Below are 21695 nucleotides of genomic sequence, written 5' to 3'. Positions count from 1 at the left end.
CTTAGGAAATTCATAATCAAAATGCTTCCAACCCTTTGCATAAGCTAGATGTCTCAACACATCCTCTATTTCGACTCGTTTACTCTTATGTCATCTCATGTCGAATGAGCTCTCTTGCGATACAAATAATTACTGTCATCTTGATATCAACGAAAAGTGGTGCAATACCATGTGCGGTATTTTTTCCTCTCTGTTAGGACTAACCTTGTACCAAGACTCACCACAAGTTGGAAAATATTGCAAATCCCTAAACTCCTTTCAGTATTATACATAGTCGTACTTACACGCATGAATAGTTGCATATCCCAGACCCAAGTCATACAGTTTTCGTTTTGCTTCGTAGAAGGAATTGGGGATAATAGTACTGCACATTGGGAATGTATGTTTTAACTATTTAAGTAACATGTCGCAGAATTTGTTACTCAACCGTTGAGAACCTTGACATACATCAACGTAACTAAAAAGTTTAGGGATGAAAATTCTAAACAGCCAGGGTATAGCTCACTATGTGCTTGGTTTAATAACTCCTGAAATATGTTCACCGTCTCTTTTTCTACACCACTATTAGATGGCATGTCATTATCCAAACCTTACTCTATTTCTTCTTCGCGTCCAATCGAAGCTTATCAATCATGAAGCATATCCAATATTTCATTGTCTTCAGGCAAAGGATTATTGTTAGTACATTCATGGAAAGAGTCAGTTCTAGTTTCTTTATCAAATCTTTCTATACTTTTATGCAAGTTCACTAGCTCTCCATTATATATACCTAATCTATATAGGAGGGACATATTTCAATTGTTAAGAGATGTCGCTTCACACTCTCTAATGAGTCTCAATTTAAGTTCATACATCTCTTGCATAAACACCTAATTCGTCTGACTCATCAACGTAATACTTTGCAACCTCTAAAAATTGGGACACTCCCTCTCTATACTCAACCGAGAACTTATTCCTAAGTTTCATCCAACCCTTGTCCATCATTAAAGACTTATAACATAAATAGGTTTCACTAGTCTTACATTCCTCCTCTCAAATGCTCAAACTTACTCCATGAATAAGCTACACCTCACAAGTACCCAATATCCCAAGTTTCACTACATCTAAGTTTAAACTAAAAGGGCTAACGTAACTGTAGGATAACCAGAACAACCTAATCACGTATTACTTCAATCTTTCCAAACTACCTAACACTTCCAATTAACAAGCTTTAGAAGCTACCTATCACCTCCAACAAATTATAAACTACTAAAAGGCCACCATAATTCTAACTAACACTTAATTCCAACAAACAAAGCATAGTAACAAATAAAAAACTATAGGCTACCATAACAGCAAGATAGCCACGACAAATCAATTAAAATTTTCAAGCATTTAAACTATTTCAACAATTTAAAAATTTTCAATTTCAACAATTCAACAATTTCAGTACATTTCAATATAATTTCAACTGTGTCCCCTCTCTAACAATCAAAATTTAAATATATTTCAAAATATAATTTCAATACATCTTTCCAATTTATACATACAATTTAATTCATAAATTTCCAACAATTTTAATAAACGATTTCAATACATTTAAGCATACATTGTAACAATTTTAACTTTATTCATGCAAAAAAAAAATTCAATATAAATTAAAAACATACATTTATTTAACTTACAAACAAAAAAAAGTATCTTTACCGAAATGCAGAGACGGCGGCGGAATGCGACGATGAGGGGAGGACGGTGGGTAGCAGAACATGACGACGGCGGCCAAGGAGTCGACGGACGGTGACAACAACGGCAACGACAAGCGCTCTCTCTCTCATTCTCTCTCTCATTCTCTATCTCTTTCTCTTATCTCTTTTATTTGTGTTCTCTGTTCTGTGAGCATAGAACACTTATTAATAGGGGATATCCTGACGCAACTCCAAAACGTCGCGATAACCCCTCCAGCCGACACCATAAGTGAAAACATCGAGATTAGTGGGACTCATTCCCAACGTTTCACATATGACGTCGAAAAAAGTTTGAAATAATTATTTAAATACTACATTTTTCCCAACGTGGTCAATGCTAGTGCAGCCATAGTAAGATAATTCTCGACGTCATGTAGGTACACATCGAGAAAATTACCTAAAATTTAAATAATAATATATCTTTTCCCCAACACCATAGATTTCCACATCGGGCATAACTAGGGAATCTCCGACGTATACTTTCTTTGCTTCGAGGAAAAGATATATTATTATTTAAATTACAGGTTTCCCCAACGTGTACCTCCATGGCATTGGGGAAGTGGTTAGCTGTCTCGACATCTTGAACATTAGATCGAGATAGAAGACCACACTAGTACAAATTTGGGTTTTAACGACACTACATATCAAAACATTGTGTCGTCAAAAATAAAAAAGGGGTAGGGTGGGAGTAAAATGTATCGTTAAAAATAGAAGTGACACACTATTTCTTGACACAATTTAATTTTTCTTGAAACATTTAAAGTGTCATTAATTAACAACAAATTCTTTGTGTCATTAAATAAATTTTGAAATAAAAAAACCAAAAATTCAAAATTTTCCAATTCCCACTTCGCGCGACATTCAAAAAAAGTTTTACAATTTGCTCAACATTTTCTCTCTCTCCCTACCAAAAAACAGGAAACAACGTAACTCATCTCCAAATCTAAGAGACTGTCGTCAAATCCACTAATCTTACACCGTCAAACAAGCAAACCCCATCGAACAAGCAAACTTTGTCTAAGGGACTGCCGTTGAACCCACCAATCTAAAAGACTACCGTCGAAGAATCTTGGTCGCTCCGATTTCTCTTCTCCCCCGGCTACTAAAAAAATGAGTTTTAATGACACTACTAATCAAGATATTGTGTCATTGAAAATAAAAAAGATGGGGTAAGGTACAATTATGTCGTTGAAAATTATTTATTGACACAATTCTATTGACACAATTTAATTTTTCTTGCCACATTTAAAACGTCGTTAATTATCAACAAAATTTTTGTGTCTTTTAAAAAATTTCGAAATAAAAAAAAACTCAAATTTTAAAATTTGTTAACTCCCTCTCTCACGCAATTAAAATTATATGATAATAGCATATTTTCTCTCAACATTTTCTCTCTCTACCAAAAACACAAAAGCCTAGGCTCCCTCTACCTATATAGACTCTATTACGAACCCAATGCAATGAAAACCACTTAAAATGAAGTCCGAACAAAGAAAAATTGGTAAATCAAAGATCAGAGACCAATTGGTAAATTACCAAAAAGATTCAATACTTCCACACGCGTAAAATACCTCAAGGTCGCAAGGTCGAATCCTAGCCAAGCGTATTCCTTTATTCCTCATTTTTGAAAGACTTCACGCACGCACCTTGTCCACTCTTCAGCCAATCTATGCATGCCACGTGTCGTCTTCTTCTCACCCGCACACCTTTGATGTCATGTGTTCGAATCTCATAGCCTGCAAATCATTTTTTTCTCACATATTTTCAATGGAAATCTTGTAAATATATAACAACTTTCTAGAAATCCTTTCCTTTCCGTCAAGTTGAGCGCACGTCTCGCCCTGAAGTTATGAGTTCGAAACCCATGAAGCAGTTATTTTCATTTCTTTTTTATATATAACTCATTTTTCCGTAAATATTAATCAATTTTCAGTTATATTTGATCCATTCATAAATCCAACTCCAATTTTCACCCAAATTCTCTCTAAATATAATTGTTTTAGAACTCTCTCATCTCATTCTGTCATTTTTTCTCTAAAAAATATTCCGGTAATCTTTTATTTCAATGGAGAAAAAATTCCAGCAACATATTCCATCAATCTTTTATTCCAATAGAGGGGTAATCTTCTAAGAGGTAAGAGGATCATGGGTATTCAATTTCTTTAAGAGTTTCTTCCTTTTTTATTCTAATTTAGCATGTTAATTCTTTAATTTTTATTCAAGAACGAATTTAATTTCATGTGATCTCCATGAAACAATCTTTTAATTTGCTCTTGATTGTTTAATTAGTATACAAGATACATTTTGTTTAGAAAATTAAAATGCAAAATTCAATTGATTATCTTTATATATTTATATTTTTTGATCGGAGGGGTAATCTTCTAAGAGGTTCTAGATACAACCTTTTGTCATTTATTTTTTTTATTTACTTTTTATTTATTTTTTTATTTACTTTATTTTTATTTTATTTTGAAATTGGATTTAAATTTGAATTTAACTCAAAAAAAAAAAAAAGAATATTAGTCTCCTCCCTATTTTACCTAACTCATCCAATTTTCTCTCCCACTCCCACCTTCTTCACTCTATTTTCAATCAACTAACCCAATTTTCTATCTCACTCCCACCTTCTCCACTCTCAAAACATGATCCTGTCCTCACTGTCTTATAAAAACAAAGGAAAACAAAGGAGGATTTTTTGGGAGCCTATGTTCGATTGAGATCAATTAGAAGGGTCGAAAAAAAGCTAAGGAAACTATTCTGTCAAGGTAATTTTTTTTTTTTTTTTAATTTCATCTCTTTCCCTTGCTTTTGGGGGTTGAAAAAAAGCTAAGGAAAATTATTATGTCAAATTGGTATTCAAAGATTTTTTTTTTTTTTAATTTCCTCTCTTTCCCTTCCCTTTTTCGAGTGTGATCAATTATTGTTACTTCAAATTTAGGCCAATTGGGTTTAACTTGCTTGCTTCAAATTTAGGTCAATTGAATTTATTGTTGTTTAGGTTAATTAAATTTATTGTTGCATTGAATTTAGAGGCCAATTAATTTCAATGTGCTTCGAATTTGTTAGATTCAGATCATTTGAGCTTAATGTCATTACTTGCTTTAATTTTGTTAGATTTAGGCCAATTGAATTTATCATTGCTTCAAATTTAGCCGATTTAGGCCAATTGATTTTGATTCAAATTTGTTAGATTTAGGTCATTTGAGTTTATTCTATATTCTTTAAATTTGTTAGGATTAAGCCAATTGATTTAATTTGGTTGTCCTTAATTTTTTTGGTTTACGTTTATTAATTGATTAGAGATGTGAAAAACAGAATAGTTTATTAGGTTTGATATTTATTTCACAAACCTCTATTATTTCTATATTATATCCGATATAATATATTATTTTATATTATTTTCGATATATTATTTTATATTATTTTCAATATATTATTTTATATTATTTCCAAGGTATTATTTTATATTATTTCCAATATATTAGTTTATATTATTTCCAATATATTTATTCTCCATCTGTATATTATTTTCAATATAGTATTTCTCAACCTGTATATTATATTATTTCTCAACCTGTATTATTTGTCGACTTATTGCCTATTTGTCAATTTTACATTGTTTTGCTAATATTATTATTATTATTATTATTATTATTATTATTATTATTATTATTATTATTATTATTATTGTCTATTTTTCAATTTCCATAATGTAACACGTATGAAAAATTCATTCGTTTTTTGCCATATAAAAATTTGAGACGAGGAATAAGTAATGTTCATTTATGGATTTTATGGTTCTTGGCTTGCAACTAGTATATTACATTTTCCAATTACTAAACAAAATTCATTTTTCCTCACTTAGATGACTTTTTTTGCTTTTTCGAACTTCTGTTCAATCTATGAAGTATCATGCTATGTAAGTTTCATTATCGTCTAATTTTAACATTTACGAATAATGATAGACTAAATTAAAAACTATAAGAGGATAAGATACAAAATTAGGACTTCTCAATTTAAGCCATTAAAGATTTGCTTATGTGTTGTGTGTCAATGATGATGTTTTCTTGTGCTATGGTTCCCAAGAAAAAACAAGGATTATTTAGATCAATATATTGTCTACTCGATTTTTTGGGTTGAATTTGATAGAAGAGGAACTACAAAGGAGATCTTTGATAGCAACACTTCCCAATCCTCATAGTAAGAAAGTTTTGAAACTTACTTATTTTGCAACTGGATTTTTTGGGTTGAATTTTAAGTATTTGTTATTTGTTACATTATTTGTTGTTTTCTCATAACATTGGTTGCAACTTTTGTTCTTGGAATAACTTTGAGAATGATGTTAACTTAATTTATCATGAACTCCGTTAGGGATCAAATAATGAGTTAATATATTGCATATGAAAGAATAATTGTATAACTTACGTAGTTTGCTATTCATTATTAGGGCTTCTGAACTTGCAAGAAAGAAGAAGCCTCTATGGAGGGTAATCAAGATATGGGGATGGGGATTTAGTAAAAGAAAGAGGTAAGCGTGCTTTATGTTTTGTAACGTAACTTAACTATTTTCTTTTAGGAATCATGTTAACATGTACTTAGGAATATTGCTTTGACTATCCTGCAATGGTAGCCATTGAAAGTCTATTTTGTGTGATCCGCTTAGACATATGTTTTAGGAATCGTGTTGACATATATTTAGGAACTTGATACTTTGTTGTGTTGACTATTCAGCAGTTATGATAGTCATTAAAAAACTATTTTGTTCAATCTGCTTAGACATATGTTATAGGAATCATGTTGTTTTGTAATTACTTTGGAGGAGGGGGGCTATGGTTAAGTTTATGCTAAGTTTCAACTTGATGCAAACTAGAACATTGTTTGGTCTGTAAAGATTGAATCGAAACTTACATTTGCAACGTTTATATACTATGATTATGTCTATGCTTATGTAGTCGGTGTTTTTTTTTTAATCTTTTGCATTCCTTATGGGTCTTTTATTAAAAATCTTGGTTGTATGAACTTTGGGCGCTTATTTTGAAAAGTTTATTGGTCTACTTGTTAAGAAAGTGATTTTTGTTTGGCATGTACTTAACGTTTATGCTTATGCTTATGCATTCACTAGAAGAAATTTGACCTTTAATGTCGGTTCGTTATTAAAGGCCTTTAATGTCGGTTCAAAAACGACATTAAAGGCCTCTTTAATGTCGGTTTTAAAACGACATTAAAGGTCTTTAATGTCGGTTTTAAAACGACATTAAAGGTCTTTAATGTCGGTTTTAAAACGACATTAAAGGTCTTTAATGTCGGTTTTAAAACGACATTAAAGGTCTTTAATGTCGGTTTTAAAACGACATTAAAGGTCTTTAATGTCAGTTTTCAACCGACATCTTTGATAGTGTTATTGAAGCCCTTTAATGTCGATTGGACTATGATGCGTTTTAAAACCAACATTAAGAGGTCAATAATGTCAGTTTAAAACCGACATTAAAGACTTGTTTTTGTCCATGTTTAGAAATTTATATTTATTTAATTGTTGTATTATTGTCCATTTTTTATAAAACAACATTGAATCTATATAGATAAATATTTTTTTCTCGCTCTAACAAATCAATAAAATTAATATTATTTTAGAAACTATAATATTTATCTTTTACATTTGTATACACAAACTGAAAACTTAATATTGTGTTTATATATTCTACAACAAAACATGAAAAAAGATCCTAATACAAGACGTAAATAAGAAAAATTCTAAACGTCTTCTCAATCTTCAATCTTCAACCTTCAACGATCGTCTGACTATCTACACAATCGCTCAGCTTTCAACCCGATATAACTTCAATCATTCTACAAACAATACCAAAACAAAGCTAAACGTACATTAGAGAATTTGGTAATGTTGTACAATATATTAACTTTAAAGAATATTGTTACCTCTGTCTCTGTTCATCACCGTTTCTGTTCATCAGCAGATTCTTTAAACTCAATGTCAAGCTGCCTCTACGGAAGCAAAAAAATATACAAATACACAATTGCAAGTCCTCGCAACCGAAACCTACGTAACTAAGTACCCATATCACAAACAAAACAAAAATGTAAAAAACAGAAACCAACTTATGTAAGAAAAAAAAAGGTCGTTCAAAGCAAGCAAACCACATATCACAAAGATTTTTTAAAAAACTCTTTAAAAGAAAAAACACCACACCAGGGCCAGCAGTATTTCCTCCTTGCCATAACCTGACTGAAAAATATGGCAACAAACTATAACAACAAATGAACTTTGTGAATAAATAATAAATATGGCATCCTGTTGGCTGTTACATGAAAAATATTTCCAGTATGCCTCAGGTAAATAGCTAAAAAACAACGAGCAGAATCAATATCTAACATCATCATCAATTAATAAACCATTGCTCATTGCTGTGAAATAAATGCATCAATCCTAAAAGTAAATGTAAAGAGAAGACATACTCTCCCAAAAGAAAATATTCTTAAAAGTTAAAACTAAATGCAAAGATAATATGAATAATCTCAAGTCTCAGTTATGTTATGTATCATGTCCAATCCTTTTACCTTAAACTTGGTCGTTATGAGTTTAAGCTTTAGCATTAGGTTCCCTACTCGAAGAACTAGGCTCATTAACAGGCCCTGCAAGAGTTGTTCGATCAACTTTTTGTAATATACTCTTTACGAATGTACAAAATTATCAAAAAAGAAATTTGAAAATTTAAAAAACAAAAAGTAGCATAACTTGAAGTTAATTTAAAAATAAAACACAACCTGCACCAAGTCTCAAGTTAAAACACCTTTGAGAAGCACCATCATTTCCATAACTTGAAGCCACCTTTCCACTCTTCTTACCGCCAGCTGAAGCAGTATTTCCTAACATGCCCTTAGATTTTTTTAGGCCCTTTCTTTTCCATCAAGGGATTTCCCTTCATATTCAACATTGATTAGAAGTCTACAAAAGACAAAAAAAGAACAATTATATCAAAGACTAACTTAATCCTTCTATTTCGGTCTAATGATTTTGTGGGTATTTAAGAAGGAATGGTCAGGTAAAGAGCAAATGATATTAAGATGAAACCATGGAGAAAAAAAGATTCATTGATTTGAATATAAATAAAATCCACTAGCCTATAATATAAAAGGGTGATTACCACAATGATATATAGCTGGATAAGGTACTGGAGTCCCATAAGGTAACATCAAAAGATGCTGAAAAATGTAACATAAAATTAAGAAAATAGGAACATTATTATCTTGTCCTCTTTGGAAAATATCAAACTCCATAAAATTCCATAAAATTTCATAGGGACAACAGAAAATAATAATTACCTGATCTCCCCAGATGTAAGGGTGGGGAGTTGGAGAAGCAATAGTAGATGCAAAGAATGGAGGTGGAGTAGTATTCATCGACATCTTCGTTACTATTCTACTTTATAGTACTTCAAATTGAATTTATTCTACTTTCATCTCTATATATATTTTTAAATATTAAAAAACGTTGCTTCTAATTAAACTTTTACTTTGTTTGAACTTAATTTTTATGTCGTGAACTTATATAATAATTATGATTTACATTTAAAAAAAATTGAATATATTTTCAAATTTTGTAGAAGATTAAAGATAGATTAGTTATTTTTTTAAAAAAAAGAAGATTAACCGTAAAAATAGAGATTATTTTTATAATTTATAACTTAAAAAAAATCAATTCCATTGCGAATTTAAATTCTAAAAAATCGTGTAATCATCAAACAAATGTAGCTGAAATAAACATGCATTAGATCTATTAAACATAAAATTAAATATTCAAAGGAGCAGTCATCGTACCTCAGCTTCAAATAGTTTTCAATGAGTCAAGAGTTGAAAGACCAAGTAAGCAATGTAAGCAGAGAGCATCACAATGATGCTAGCTCTGGACAGCTTGTGCCATTGCGTCCATAAGTTCCTCCTCGGTTGCTTCCTCAACAATGCCATTTGAATTCTGCAATGCGTAAATAGCTCGGTCTATAGAAACCGGATCTCCAATCTGAATGGCGGAAGCAAAAGATGAACTTGCTTTCACAGCCTTGAAATCTTTCCAACCAGATTTGTAATGTAAATACAAAGGATTTGCATTGGCTGCTTGAGCACAAACAAGCCTTGGAATTTTATCAACAAGGCCAAGTTGTTGACACATCTTGAAACCTTTGTAAAATGTATAAATGTTATCAAGATTCCCTCTAGGAACAATCACCCATTCAGGTACTCCCCAATCAAATTATTGTAGAATTTCAATAGCTGCTGTTTTTTGTCCTTCAAGTCTCAAACTATTCAAAGAATTAGCTAAATAAATTGGCAATTCTGTTGTAACTTCTCTTATTAACTTCATACAGCCATCAAAATCTGTGTCTATACTCAACACAAAAGCTCCATTAGCAATGGGTTGAACAAGCTGTGCCATGGAAATCTTATTTGCTGGAAGGAAGACAATGGAAGGAATTCTTGCAGAAGCGCAATAAGCCAATAATGCAGCCGATGTATCGTCGGAAGATGCACAACCGACTCCGACGACAGGACGTTTCAATTTCCTTAACCGGTTCACTTGGCTAACCAAAACAGTCATACCCAAATCCTTGAAACTCCCAGTATGGCTAATCCCACAATGTTTAACCCATAAATCATTCATACCCAAAAACTGTTTGCCAAAACGCTCAGCCCAAAACAAGTTTGAGTTACCTTCGAAAGCGCCGACAATATCGTCAGGATCGATCTCCGGCAACACCCATTCCTTCTTACTCCAAACGCTGGAACCATAAGGCCACGTAGTTTTCCCCACGCGCGAATCGAAGAGGTTTCGCTAATAGGCGCCGTCATATTTCTTCAATGCCTCCATGTCGTGTTGAATGTCGAGTAACCCACCAGATCGGCTTCGGTAAACGATCTCGTCGAGAGAGTAGCACTCAGTGGAGTCAGAGCCAGCGTTAAAAGGGACGTACTTGGCCGAGAAGTTGCTCCGATCTTCTCCGGAGGCTGCACGGTGGCGACGGGCTTCATCTTTGATGTTCTCGTCGGCAGAACGACGGTTCTTGAGAGTGGACAATGGGGGAGAGCCGTTAGTGGGTGGAGAGGGGGAGGAATCAGAGGTAGCTTTAGGGATTCTGAGAATGGGGTTGCGGAATTTTGGGGTGGATTGAAGCTTGGGGTTGCGAGAAGGGAAAGAAATGGTGGGGTTGAAGAGGGAGGAGGTAGCCTTGTTGGGAGTGAAGGTTTTTGGGTGAAGATGGAGGAGGCAGCGACGGCGGTGATGACTTTCTTCTTGTATAATGGTTGTATGGTGATTTGGGGTTTAAAACCCTAAATATATCTTTTATATATGAAACTCCAAAAAACTTAAAATTATTATGTTTAATATATCTATAATGTCGGTTTGAAAAAAACAGATCTTTAATGTCGGTTTAAAACCGACATTAATCCTTCATCTTTAATGTCGGTTTAAAACCGACATTAAACATCCGCATTTTAAAAAGCGACATTAAAGATCCGTTTCCATTTTTTACAACCGACATTAAAGGTCATATTTCTTCTAGTGATTTTCCGTAATGAATGTTGGCTAAGGTTCATTTTCTTCAAATTTGCAGGTAGTTGAAGAATCCATGGATTATGGTATTGATCAAGTTCTCATTTATGCGTCAGTTTGATTAGATTAGGTCACACATAAATGTAATATTACAGTAAATTTATCTTTTGGATTTTTGTAAAATCTTTATCGATAATGTAAGTTATGTTTTTTATTATCAATATAAATATCTTTCCAAACATATGTGGGTAATGCTGAAATTTAGTATTTAATTTTTTTAAAAAAAGAAATATATGATAGAAAAATATGTGTTGCGAAAATGAAGAATAATGACACCAAACATGTGTCGACATATAAGCCTTTATTAAACAGAAAAATGTCGTTAAAGCACATTTCTTGACAATAATTTTGTGTAGCGAAACATTTACAACGACGATATATTAGTGTCGAGTTATATTGAAAGGTGACACACTTAAAGCGTCGTTATATGAGTATTAGTGACAATATATTGGTGTCAAGTGATAGATAACGCTGACACATTTAAACTGTCAATATAATAGTATTAATGACAATATATTTGTGTCGAGTGACAGATTACGGTGACACATTTAAATTGTCAATGTAAGAGTATTAATGACAATATATTTGTGTCAAGGTATAAATAACTATGACATATTTAAAGCGTCAATATAAGATTATTAATCACAATATATTCGTGTCGAGTAATAGGTAAAGGTGACAAATTTAAAGCGTCCATGTAAGAGTATTATTGACAATATATTAATATCAAGGTATAGATAACGATGACACATGATTTGCATCAATGTAAGGGTATTGATGATAATATATTGGTGTCAAGTTATAAATAACGATGACATATTTATTGCATCAAGATAAAGGTATTAATGACACAATTTTGGTGTCATCGAAGCATATTAATAACACGTTTTCCAAAGTGTCGTTAAATAGCCTTTCTTGACAGTGGCTTCAATGGCGCGAAAATTGTGTCGTTGAAAGTCTTTATGAAGCAAAATTTGCGTTGTTAAATACTAAATGTGTAGTAGTGCCAAAGCCGACACAGAGTTCACGACTTCAGTATGGCATCTGTTTCCCAACCTTGTCTTTTCCAACGCGCAAATCTGCATAATGAAAGCTATGTTTTTTTTGTAGCGTGCACAATCCTAGATAGATTTCAAAATTGACTTTAAATAATAATCTAGTCCATGTATGGAATTATAACATCCATTAGGAAAAAGAAAAGCCGCAAACCCAACATGAAAAAGATAACCGATAAAAACTACATATTTTTTAAAAAGGAAAAGTATTTGCAAGAATGTCTCCGAAGGTTAAAACTAAGTGTTAAACACTTCGTGGCTGGTTAAATAATATAATTAAAACCAACAAAGCAAATGTTCAACAGCATACAAACTAAATTTACAATTGAAGCATTAAAAATTAAAATAATGAGAACTAAAATGGAAAACACCTACCTAAAAGCTTTATTTCCTAATATCTCCCCCCAAAGGACAAAATAGAAAAAGGAAATTAAGGAAAAAACTTTAATCATTCCCATGCTTTTTTATCCTTCCCTATTATATTCTTTTGAAAAGCAAACTAAGCCAAAATTTTCTTCTCTAATCAATAATGGCAATAATGCTCTCCCTCTCCCACCTCCTTTCTCTCCTACTTCTTCAATTGATCTCTTCCTCTTTAGCTTACTTTCCTCCAAATAAGTATTTTCTCGACTGTGGATCGAAATCCGACACAGAACTCATAAACAAGCGACGGTTTGTTGGGGATGCCAAACCCATTGATTGGTCAATCTACCCCGGAAAAAGCAAAGTAGTTAAGAACAACACCATCCCGAAAAACATAAATGAAATATACCAAACAGCAAGAGTTTACAATAAGGCAACATGGTATGTGTTTAAGAACATCACTCCAAACGGAACGTATGTGGTTCGTCTCCATTTCTTCCCAACTTTACCACAAATTATGTCTCAAGCTCGATTTAGTGTTTCAGTCAGTTCTGGGTTTGTATTGCTATCAAATTTCTCAGTTGGAAATGATTTGAAGAAAGCAGTTGTTAAGGAGTTCGCTTTCGCAGTTAACGAAGGGCCATTTGGCATCGAATTTTCTCCTCTGGAATCGTCTGATCTGGCTTTTGTGAATGCCATTGAACTCTTTCTTGCCCCTGATGAATTCAAACCAGATTCGGTTTACCCTATTTCTCCAGAAGTAAGAAGATGGGATTCTATGTATACGTTGGCTTTCAATGCATGGAATGTTGTTTACAGGTGCTAAATCTCACTTCATCTAATTATAATTTTATGGTAATCTTTTCATCTCTGTTTAATTTTCCAATACCCATCTAATTTTGATGTTGAAAATAAAGAACAAATTAAATGGAAAAGGTTACTTAAATATATTTTTTTCTTTTTACTTTAAAATGTCATATTTAGTAGATGAGACCTCAGTTATTGTTTTAGAATTGAATATTTTAATTCTTATAATTTTGTAAATATTACGATGAGAAAAAATAGCAGTCTATCGTCCTTTATCATATTTTACTAAACTTTCAATATTTATCAATATTTTTCTTCTTTTCGTTATATTTTAACACAATATTTTAGTTCATTTTTCTTTTATGAATTCGAGGTACTTCCTTTATTAAAAGGTTAAAATTTTTAATATTTCCCCTTCATATAATTTTAAATTTAAAACAATATTATAGATATATTTTTAAATATACAATAATGAACCAAAATATTAAAATTGAATCTGAAATTTTGGAATAAATAAATATAGGATAATGAACCAAAGTATTAAAATTGAATCTGAAATTTTGGAATATTTTATGAACAAATTTGTTATTTATAATTATTTTATTTCACAAATTTGAAACACACTTGCAATTGAATATTTAATATATAACTCTCTCGTAGTAATTATAGAAATGTGACATGAAATCTTGCACCTCTACGACAGGAAGGTTATTTTGACAAGCTACTAGAGCATCTTGTTAAATCAATTTTAAACCATACAGGTGCTTTTTGGGAGGAAAAGAATTAGGAGAGAAAATGATTATAATAATTCTAGGATTACGATAATTCTACTATTATGATAACATGTGTCTGGAGAAAGATTATTATCGATAGTGTTATGGTAAAATATATTTGAAAAAAGAATATGAAAGATAGTGTTATAATAGTACGTGTTTGGAGAATAATTATGATAATAGTGTTATATAATAATATTTGTTTGGACAAGTGTTATGATTGTAATAATTTAGAAAACAATAATAGAATTTAGGTTTAGTTATTTGGGTAGGGTAATATAGGGTTGTAAGAAGGTAAAAGAGAGGATGAAATCTGATTATTTAAGAATTAGAATAATTCTAATCCCCGATTGTGCCAAACAGTATTAACCTAATTTACCGACCATTTTTTCCTAAAACCACACCTCAAACAAATCTACATGTTAGTTTGTATTGACCTGGTTTTTTAAGAACAGGGTGTGGATGGGTAGTGGGATGATCACTCCAGAGACTGACACGTTATGGAGAACTTGGCTCCCAGATTCTGAATTCATGCCTCTTCAATCCTCTGCCAGGACCGTCACCTTCAATGGAAAATTAAATTTCAATAGACAAGAAACAATTTACGTAGCCCCAGTCTTCGTTTACAGTAATGCAAAAGTATTGGATATGAACACCAGCACTCGCTCAAGAGATTCAACTCTAACTTGGGTTTTTAATGTGAACAAAAAATCCAAGTATTTTCTTCGCTTACTTTGGTGCGACATCGCTAACCCAAATTCCAAAACTTTCAATTTTGACGTCTTCATTGGCGTCAATCAAACTTCGCTCCAATCCACAGAAGTTACTGAAGACAATGTGTTTGCGTTGCCATTTTGGTACGAGTTTATCATCGTTACTGACCATTCGGGGTTCTTCAATGTGGGCATAGGCCTGATCAATAATGATCCATTGTCAAGGGCTTTCTTGAATGGAATTGAGATTATGGAGTTAATTGACAAATCATTTGTGGGTGTTGTTGATTTAAGCATGGGAGAGGAGAAACAGAGTCCAAAGATGATTATTGTTGGGGTTTGTGTTGGTGGGGTTGTGATTATTGGTTTGATAATTGGATTGGCCGTGTTTTGTTTTGTAAGAAATAGGAAGTTAAGAAAGCGTCGTCCTATGCTTCTTCCTCAAAACGATCCATCATCGGAGAAGATCGTATCGATTGCGGATATTGCTCCTAATTTGAACCTTGAATTGAAGATCCCGTTTGCGGAAATAAACGATGCAACTGATGGTTTTCATGATAGCAAAATGATTGGTGTTGGTGGATTTGGTAAAGTATATGTTGGGAGAATTAGGGACAAGGATGTGGCTGTGAAGCGAAGTCAGCCAGGACATGGACAGGGTATTAAGGAGTTTCACACAGAGGTTATTATATTTTCTCAAATTCGACATCGTTTTCTCGTTTCGTTATATGGGTATGTTATGCCATTACTCATCTCTTATCAAATATATTTATGTGTTTTTATTAGTATGCCACTTTGTTGGTCATTTGATTAACGTTTTGATTTATGGATTTAATTTTCTTTCGTGCTACATATTTTCATCAGGTATTGCGACGAAAACCAGGAGATGATCTTGGTTTATGAATACATGGAGGGGGGAACTTTAAAAGATTATTTATACGGTTCAAAGGCTAAAGATAAAGTTCCATTGACATGGCAAAAAAGGCTTGAAATCTGCATCGATGCAGCAAAAGGTCTTCACTATCTACACACTGGCTCGACCGCGACCATCATCATACACCGAGACATTAAAACCACAAATATCTTACTCGACAAAGAGTTGAACGCAAAGGTTGCCGATTTCGGCATATCGAAAACTGGAGTACCCGACGCCAAAGAATTAGACATTACCATTAGAGGAACTTATGGATATCTGGATCCAGAATACTTCAACACTGGACAGTTGACAGAGAAATCGGACGTTTACTCGTTTGGCGTCGTGCTTTTCGAAGTTCTCTCGGCCAGAGCACCAATCGTTAAGACCGCTCCAAGTGAAGAGACAAACTTAGCTGACTGGGCAGTTCTGTGCAAAAGCAGAGGAGAGATTGAAAAAGTGATCGATCCTTTTCTTATGGGAACAATCGAAGCGAACTCGTTGAGGAAGTTCGTGGAAGTTGCAGAGAAGTGTCTGAATGAAGTTGGGGCGAATAGACCTTCAATGCAAGACGTGCTCTATGATTTGGAATTGGCTTTGCAGTTTCAGTTCACGCCTGTTGGGGAGGGGAAGGGGTTTGAAGGGATGAGCACCTCCATCGTTGAAGCTCCATGGGAGATTGATTCGGGGATTCTTGATCGAATTCCTTCCAAGGGAATCAATGATTCAGTCATGCTAGATGAAGATAGCACCACTGTGAATGCTAGAGAATTGGCCGCTGAGTTCAAGATTGACTGTGCTAGATGAATTGCTTTCATGCCAAAGTTTTAGATTATTGGCTTCTGTTGGATCCTGTTTTTAGTCATCAACTATGTACTTTATTTGTCTCTGTCAAAATGTAATGCCTTAAACATTTGGAGGGTCGTTTGATGAGCAAATTTGAAATCTTCATGTTTGTAATGATTAAGCATCTACGGTTAATTTAGAGGTTGAGATAGTCTGAATTTAAATGTGTATGTGTTTCGAACTGAGTCTAATAAGTTATATGTTTGGAGTCCAAGTTTAAGACAATTGATAAAACTGTAAATTTCGATACGTTATGTTGGTCTATTTAAATCTTATTGATTCGTTTGGCTTTGTTGTTTGAAATCTCTGCGACTATTAATACCATAATTCTGTCATTTTTCAAAGATTTATATAATTATTTCAAATCATATGCCAAATTTTAACTAATTTTTCGAATCTTAAAATTTTACTATGCCTAAAGAAAAATTCCAAATCCCAAATTACAAACTTTCACAAATCTTAGGTGTTAATCTTACTGCTTTTGTTCTCAAGTTTAACAAAAAAGACTTGCAAATTGTCAAAATCTTTGGTTTGGAAAAATTATGTGTTAATCACAAACAAAATAACATCCAGATTCTATATATTTGAGCTTTTTCAATGAGATCATGGACAAGACTAATATCGAGATTCTCTATATTTGAAAAAGTTTATTGATTTTTTTTGCAAAATTTGAACATTCCAGACTTAGAAAATGTTGAATCAATTTGAAATTTTTATTTTGATAATTAGAAAAACCATTTGAAATGTTGAAAATTCATATAATTTTATATCAAAGGGAAATTTTGCTAAATTTTGAAGTGATAAGATTTAGAATAAGAGATATACCGGAAGATCACATAAGATGACCAGATGAACCAACAAGACCCAAAGCTATAGATAGATTGAAAAAAATAAATTTTTTAGCAAAATCTTGACATCAATTTCGTTTGAGATGGACTGAGAAAGAAGTTAAGAAGTATTTGAACGACTTTTCAAAAAGTAAACTAGTTTGTTACGGCGACCTTAGATCCTATACTTTTGACAAATTCTCGAGGAAAATACCCTCCAACAACTCAATTAAAATGACCAGTGAATTTAGAAAGAAAAAAGAAAACCCCGAACAAAATCTGCACATATTTACAGTAGTAGGAAAATAAATAAAAAAACATCAAATATTAAATACTAATACATGTAAACTCTTCAAGAAGACATGAACATTATTTTATCAGTGTATTTAGTTTAGTAATAAAATCTAATTCATATACTGATCAAGTGTGTCCAGATTAATTTTTAACCAATGCAGATAGGATAGGATCGGGAGTTTTGAACCTCAAGCTAATTTTTAATCTCCCTTCCCTAGTTAGTTAGTTGTATCCAGGTTGAAAATAGATTTGCTATTTAGAGGGTATATATGAAAGATAGTTTGCAGAAAATATATATGGTTAAATAAACAATCATTTGATGGAAGTACGAGACTATGTTTTTGTAAGAACCAGCATTTTACTTTTTTGGTAGAAATAAAATAAAATAACAGTTATATAAGAAGTGTTTGGAGATTGGTATGAGGTAGCTTTATATTTGTTCTAACGTAGTGACTGTGTTCATTTGTATCAAACAAAGTCTTAGCTTCCGGTTTTGAAAACAGTAGATTTTTTTACAGAGTATTTTCCTTATTTGGAATTATGAGGCTGAATTATATTCTTCCACATCTTTCCCTTCTTGAAGAGCGACTTATCTTTTCTAATGGGTGTTATTTCCCCATGTTTAAAGTAATTTAGGAATCTTGTTTAGGGTTGCCAAATGTGGCTATTGAGCAAGTCGATTGTGTTCCTCATGAAAGCCGCATATTTGTTCATTGTGCAAGAGTTTCTTTCTTTACTATGGTCATTGTGTTCTGCATTGTGTTCTTGCTTGATTGCTCCCTATATTCCATTGTGTAAAGTTTCTTCCTTTAATTGCAACACATTGAATATATTCACAATTTAGGGGATCCTAAACCGTTATGCTATTGAGAAGGAGATTCCCGTTAGACTCACCCATAGAGAAGGAGTTCTCTATTTCTCCTTCTCAGTTAGACTCAGCCATAGAGCAGGAGTTCTCTATTTTATCCGAAGCCTAAGATTCATCCATGGAGAGAATTTACTAACCTAAGATTCATCCCATGGAGGGAGTTGATCTCTCTCTTACTGTCAAAGTTGAAGTGAAGTCACTAACATTACCATTCTTAGGGGTAACCTAATTAAGCACGTAAAAGGTGAAGGAATCTACCTTACACTTAGAGGAAGCATATGTACAATTGAGATGGAATCTCACATTTACGGAGAGCCTAGGCAATCATTGAGTTAAGCTCTACATAAGTCACTACAGTAGGAGTATTGCATATACATACTACGTATATTGTAAAATACACACCTTTTCAATATTAGTGGATTATCTTTCTAGGCACACTAACCTCCAAGACATAAGTGGTATATATAGTTGAACTATGTTACCAACTTTTGTGTCTGTTTCTTTTTTACACAATATTGTTATTTTACTTGTTTTAATCATTGTCTGTGCTTCTCGTTTGACATCCGCAATTGACCTAATGCTTCTTCAAAAGTAATAATTAAAATAAAATAAATGTATAAATAAGTAACTGATATATAAGGTTGTATTCAAATATAGCTATATAAGTTAACCTTTTTACGAATATAGCAAAATAATGTCTATGAAGATATATTTCGTCATTGTCTACTACTAACATAGACAGTGACATTTTGTTTTATTTAAAGATATTGTCCGCACAATACGAAGGGAATAAGATATAATCAAAACTTTGGAGATGTTTAACGCTAGGATTGTGGAGTGGATGTTTGTGTGTGAACCATTGGCAAAAGTTTAGTTGGAAAACAAAATAAATAATAAACCATACAACTAAGGAGGAAGAAAATCAGCTGGGGGAGAGATTATATGCAATGATTTGGGATGTACTTTAAATTCAATCTCCCATTTTTTTCTATAATGTATTTCAAGAATTGGAAAGGGTTGAAGAAAAATGAATAGGGGAAACTCTAAGTTGAGTTATGAGGGTCTTTTTTGATTTGTATGTATTGTTAATTAGGATAGTTTAACAAAGCTTAGGCAAAAGTCTAGGCTTCAATTTGGTCTTAAACCATATAGCTTTACGAAAAAAATAATAATATGAAATTAGATTAAGCCGTGGTTGTTGCAGAAGGAAAGAGCAAGAAAAAGAGAGGGGTGGGAAAAGGAATTACAAAAGACAAGAAAAGAGATTAATGAAGGAAAAGGGTTAATAACCATGGGTGAGGTAAATAAAGAGAGAAAGGGAATATTGGTAAGTTGAGTTTTAGGATTTAATTAGGTTTCAGGAAATTTGTTTAAGAGAAAATACAAAATAGTCCCTCAAAGTTGGGAGTGAAGGAATTTAAGATTGGACTATATTGTTTCATGTAGTCAATTAATTAAGGATTGATTTGGACTGTTATTTTAGTGTTAAATAGAATAATTGATATCTATGGACAAATTGAGATCCAAAGCGGTTGGTTGACAAATTTTGAATTTTGTACCATAGAATTTCAGTAAGTAAATTATTGACAAAATGTTGTTTAAAAGAAAGATTATGGTTTTAGAATGATTTAAAAGTTATTTGAAATCAAGATCTTGAGGCGTGAGAAGTTTTATATATGATGATTGACTTCATTGAACGCTTAGTTGTCATGGCCCTGTTTTAAATTTAGGTAGGGTAATCAGGTAAAGAAATATCTTTTTAGGCATTTTACTAAAGTTGGGAAAAGAAAAGCAAAGAAAAAGGAAAAGTGAAACGTTATATTGGTAGCAACTTTTAGGATAGCAATGTCCAATTAGGGCATTCCTACGAAGTAGTGTTTGATTAGAAAGGGACAGAGACAAGTGGAGCAGCACTACTTTATCATAAAAAAAAAAAAAAAAAGAAGAAGAAGAAGAAGAAGAAGAGTGTGAATAAAAGAAAAAAAAAAAAAAGAAAGAAAAGAAAAACGAACTTGGTGGAAAGGAGGCCATATGAATAGACTAGATTTATGGAGATGAATAAAAGGGAGAGGAAGGAGAGATTGAAAGAAGAAGATCGACTATGGGTAGTTAAAGAAAATTAGTGTCATAATTCTCTCTTAAATGAAAAATTAATTGTATTATTCACTTGGTATTTCAATAAATATCTCCATAGACGTTCTTAGTTACAGAAAGAAGATGAAATCTATAATATATCAGTAAGTACAGCTGCAAACTTTGAAATTAATTGTTAGAGCACTGTCAAACAAAAAAGTTCAAAACAATTTATAATAATAAAGCCTATAGTATACACATTTATTGTTGGGGTTTTAACTAGTAGGGACTAAATAGCGGTACCATATTTGACCCGAATTAATCCAATTTTTAAGAAATATCATAATAGACATCTATTTTACACAATTGTAGAACCCAATTTATCGATATATCCATCTTTATTATTAATAATATATTAATAATAATAATAATAAATATGGAAGGTGGACCATTTTAGCGCAAAACGGCGAGTAGTGGGAATCGTTTTGGTATTTTGAAATTTCGGCAAACCATCCTTCCACAACTTCTGTTCTCCATTCCGATTTCTTCATGAAAAAAGCAGACGAGTAGATTTTGGGTGAAAATATATCGGTGAAGAAGACCCTTTCTGAAGACCAACTGAATTAAAGAACTTTACAACCTATTTTAGAAAATATTTTCGGTAGGTAAGGATTTATGTTCATATACATAATGTGATGGGGTATATTCAAAAGATTTAACATATTATAATTTTATGAGACCGAAATCGAACAAAATCAGTATCTTGAGTTTGATTGTGAACAAATTAGGGCTTCTTCTGAAGTGGACGAGTAAAATT

The 21695-nt window shown here is 32.4% G+C and overlaps 1 protein-coding gene and 1 pseudogene across 1 annotated transcript; one reads left to right on the top strand and one right to left on the bottom strand.

Annotated features, from left to right (window-relative positions):
• Positions 1-9636: 9636 nt before the first annotated feature.
• LOC127143906 (threonine synthase 1, chloroplastic-like) lies at positions 9637-12043 on the bottom strand (annotated as a pseudogene).
• An 801-nt stretch (positions 12044-12844) lies between these two features.
• Positions 12845-17065, top strand: LOC103504282 (probable receptor-like protein kinase At2g23200). Its single transcript, XM_051091600.1, has 3 exons — positions 12845-13583; positions 14800-15789; positions 15922-17065. Exons 1-3 carry the CDS (start codon positions 12931-12933, stop codon positions 16775-16777), a joined length of 2499 nt encoding a protein of 832 aa, XP_050947557.1. The 5' UTR covers positions 12845-12930; the 3' UTR covers positions 16778-17065.
• Positions 17066-21695: the final 4630 nt, after the last annotated feature.

The sequence above is a fragment of the Cucumis melo genome, chromosome 11 (assembly GCF_025177605.1).
Source record: "Cucumis melo cultivar AY chromosome 11, USDA_Cmelo_AY_1.0, whole genome shotgun sequence".
Lineage (NCBI taxonomy): Eukaryota > Viridiplantae > Streptophyta > Magnoliopsida > Cucurbitales > Cucurbitaceae > Cucumis > Cucumis melo.
This window is presented reverse-complemented; position numbering and strand designations above follow the sequence as displayed.

Coding starts and splice junctions, on each gene's coding strand:
- LOC103504282 (XM_051091600.1), top strand. CDS start 12,931: ATGGCAATAATGCTCTCCCTCTCCCACCTCCTTTCTCTCCTACTTCTT. Junction 13,584..14,799: donor GCATGGAATGTTGTTTACAG/GTGCTAAATCTC, acceptor TTTTAAGAACAG/GGTGTGGATGGGTAGTGGGA. Junction 15,790..15,921: donor TTTCTCGTTTCGTTATATGG/GTATGTTATGCC, acceptor TATTTTCATCAG/GTATTGCGACGAAAACCAGG.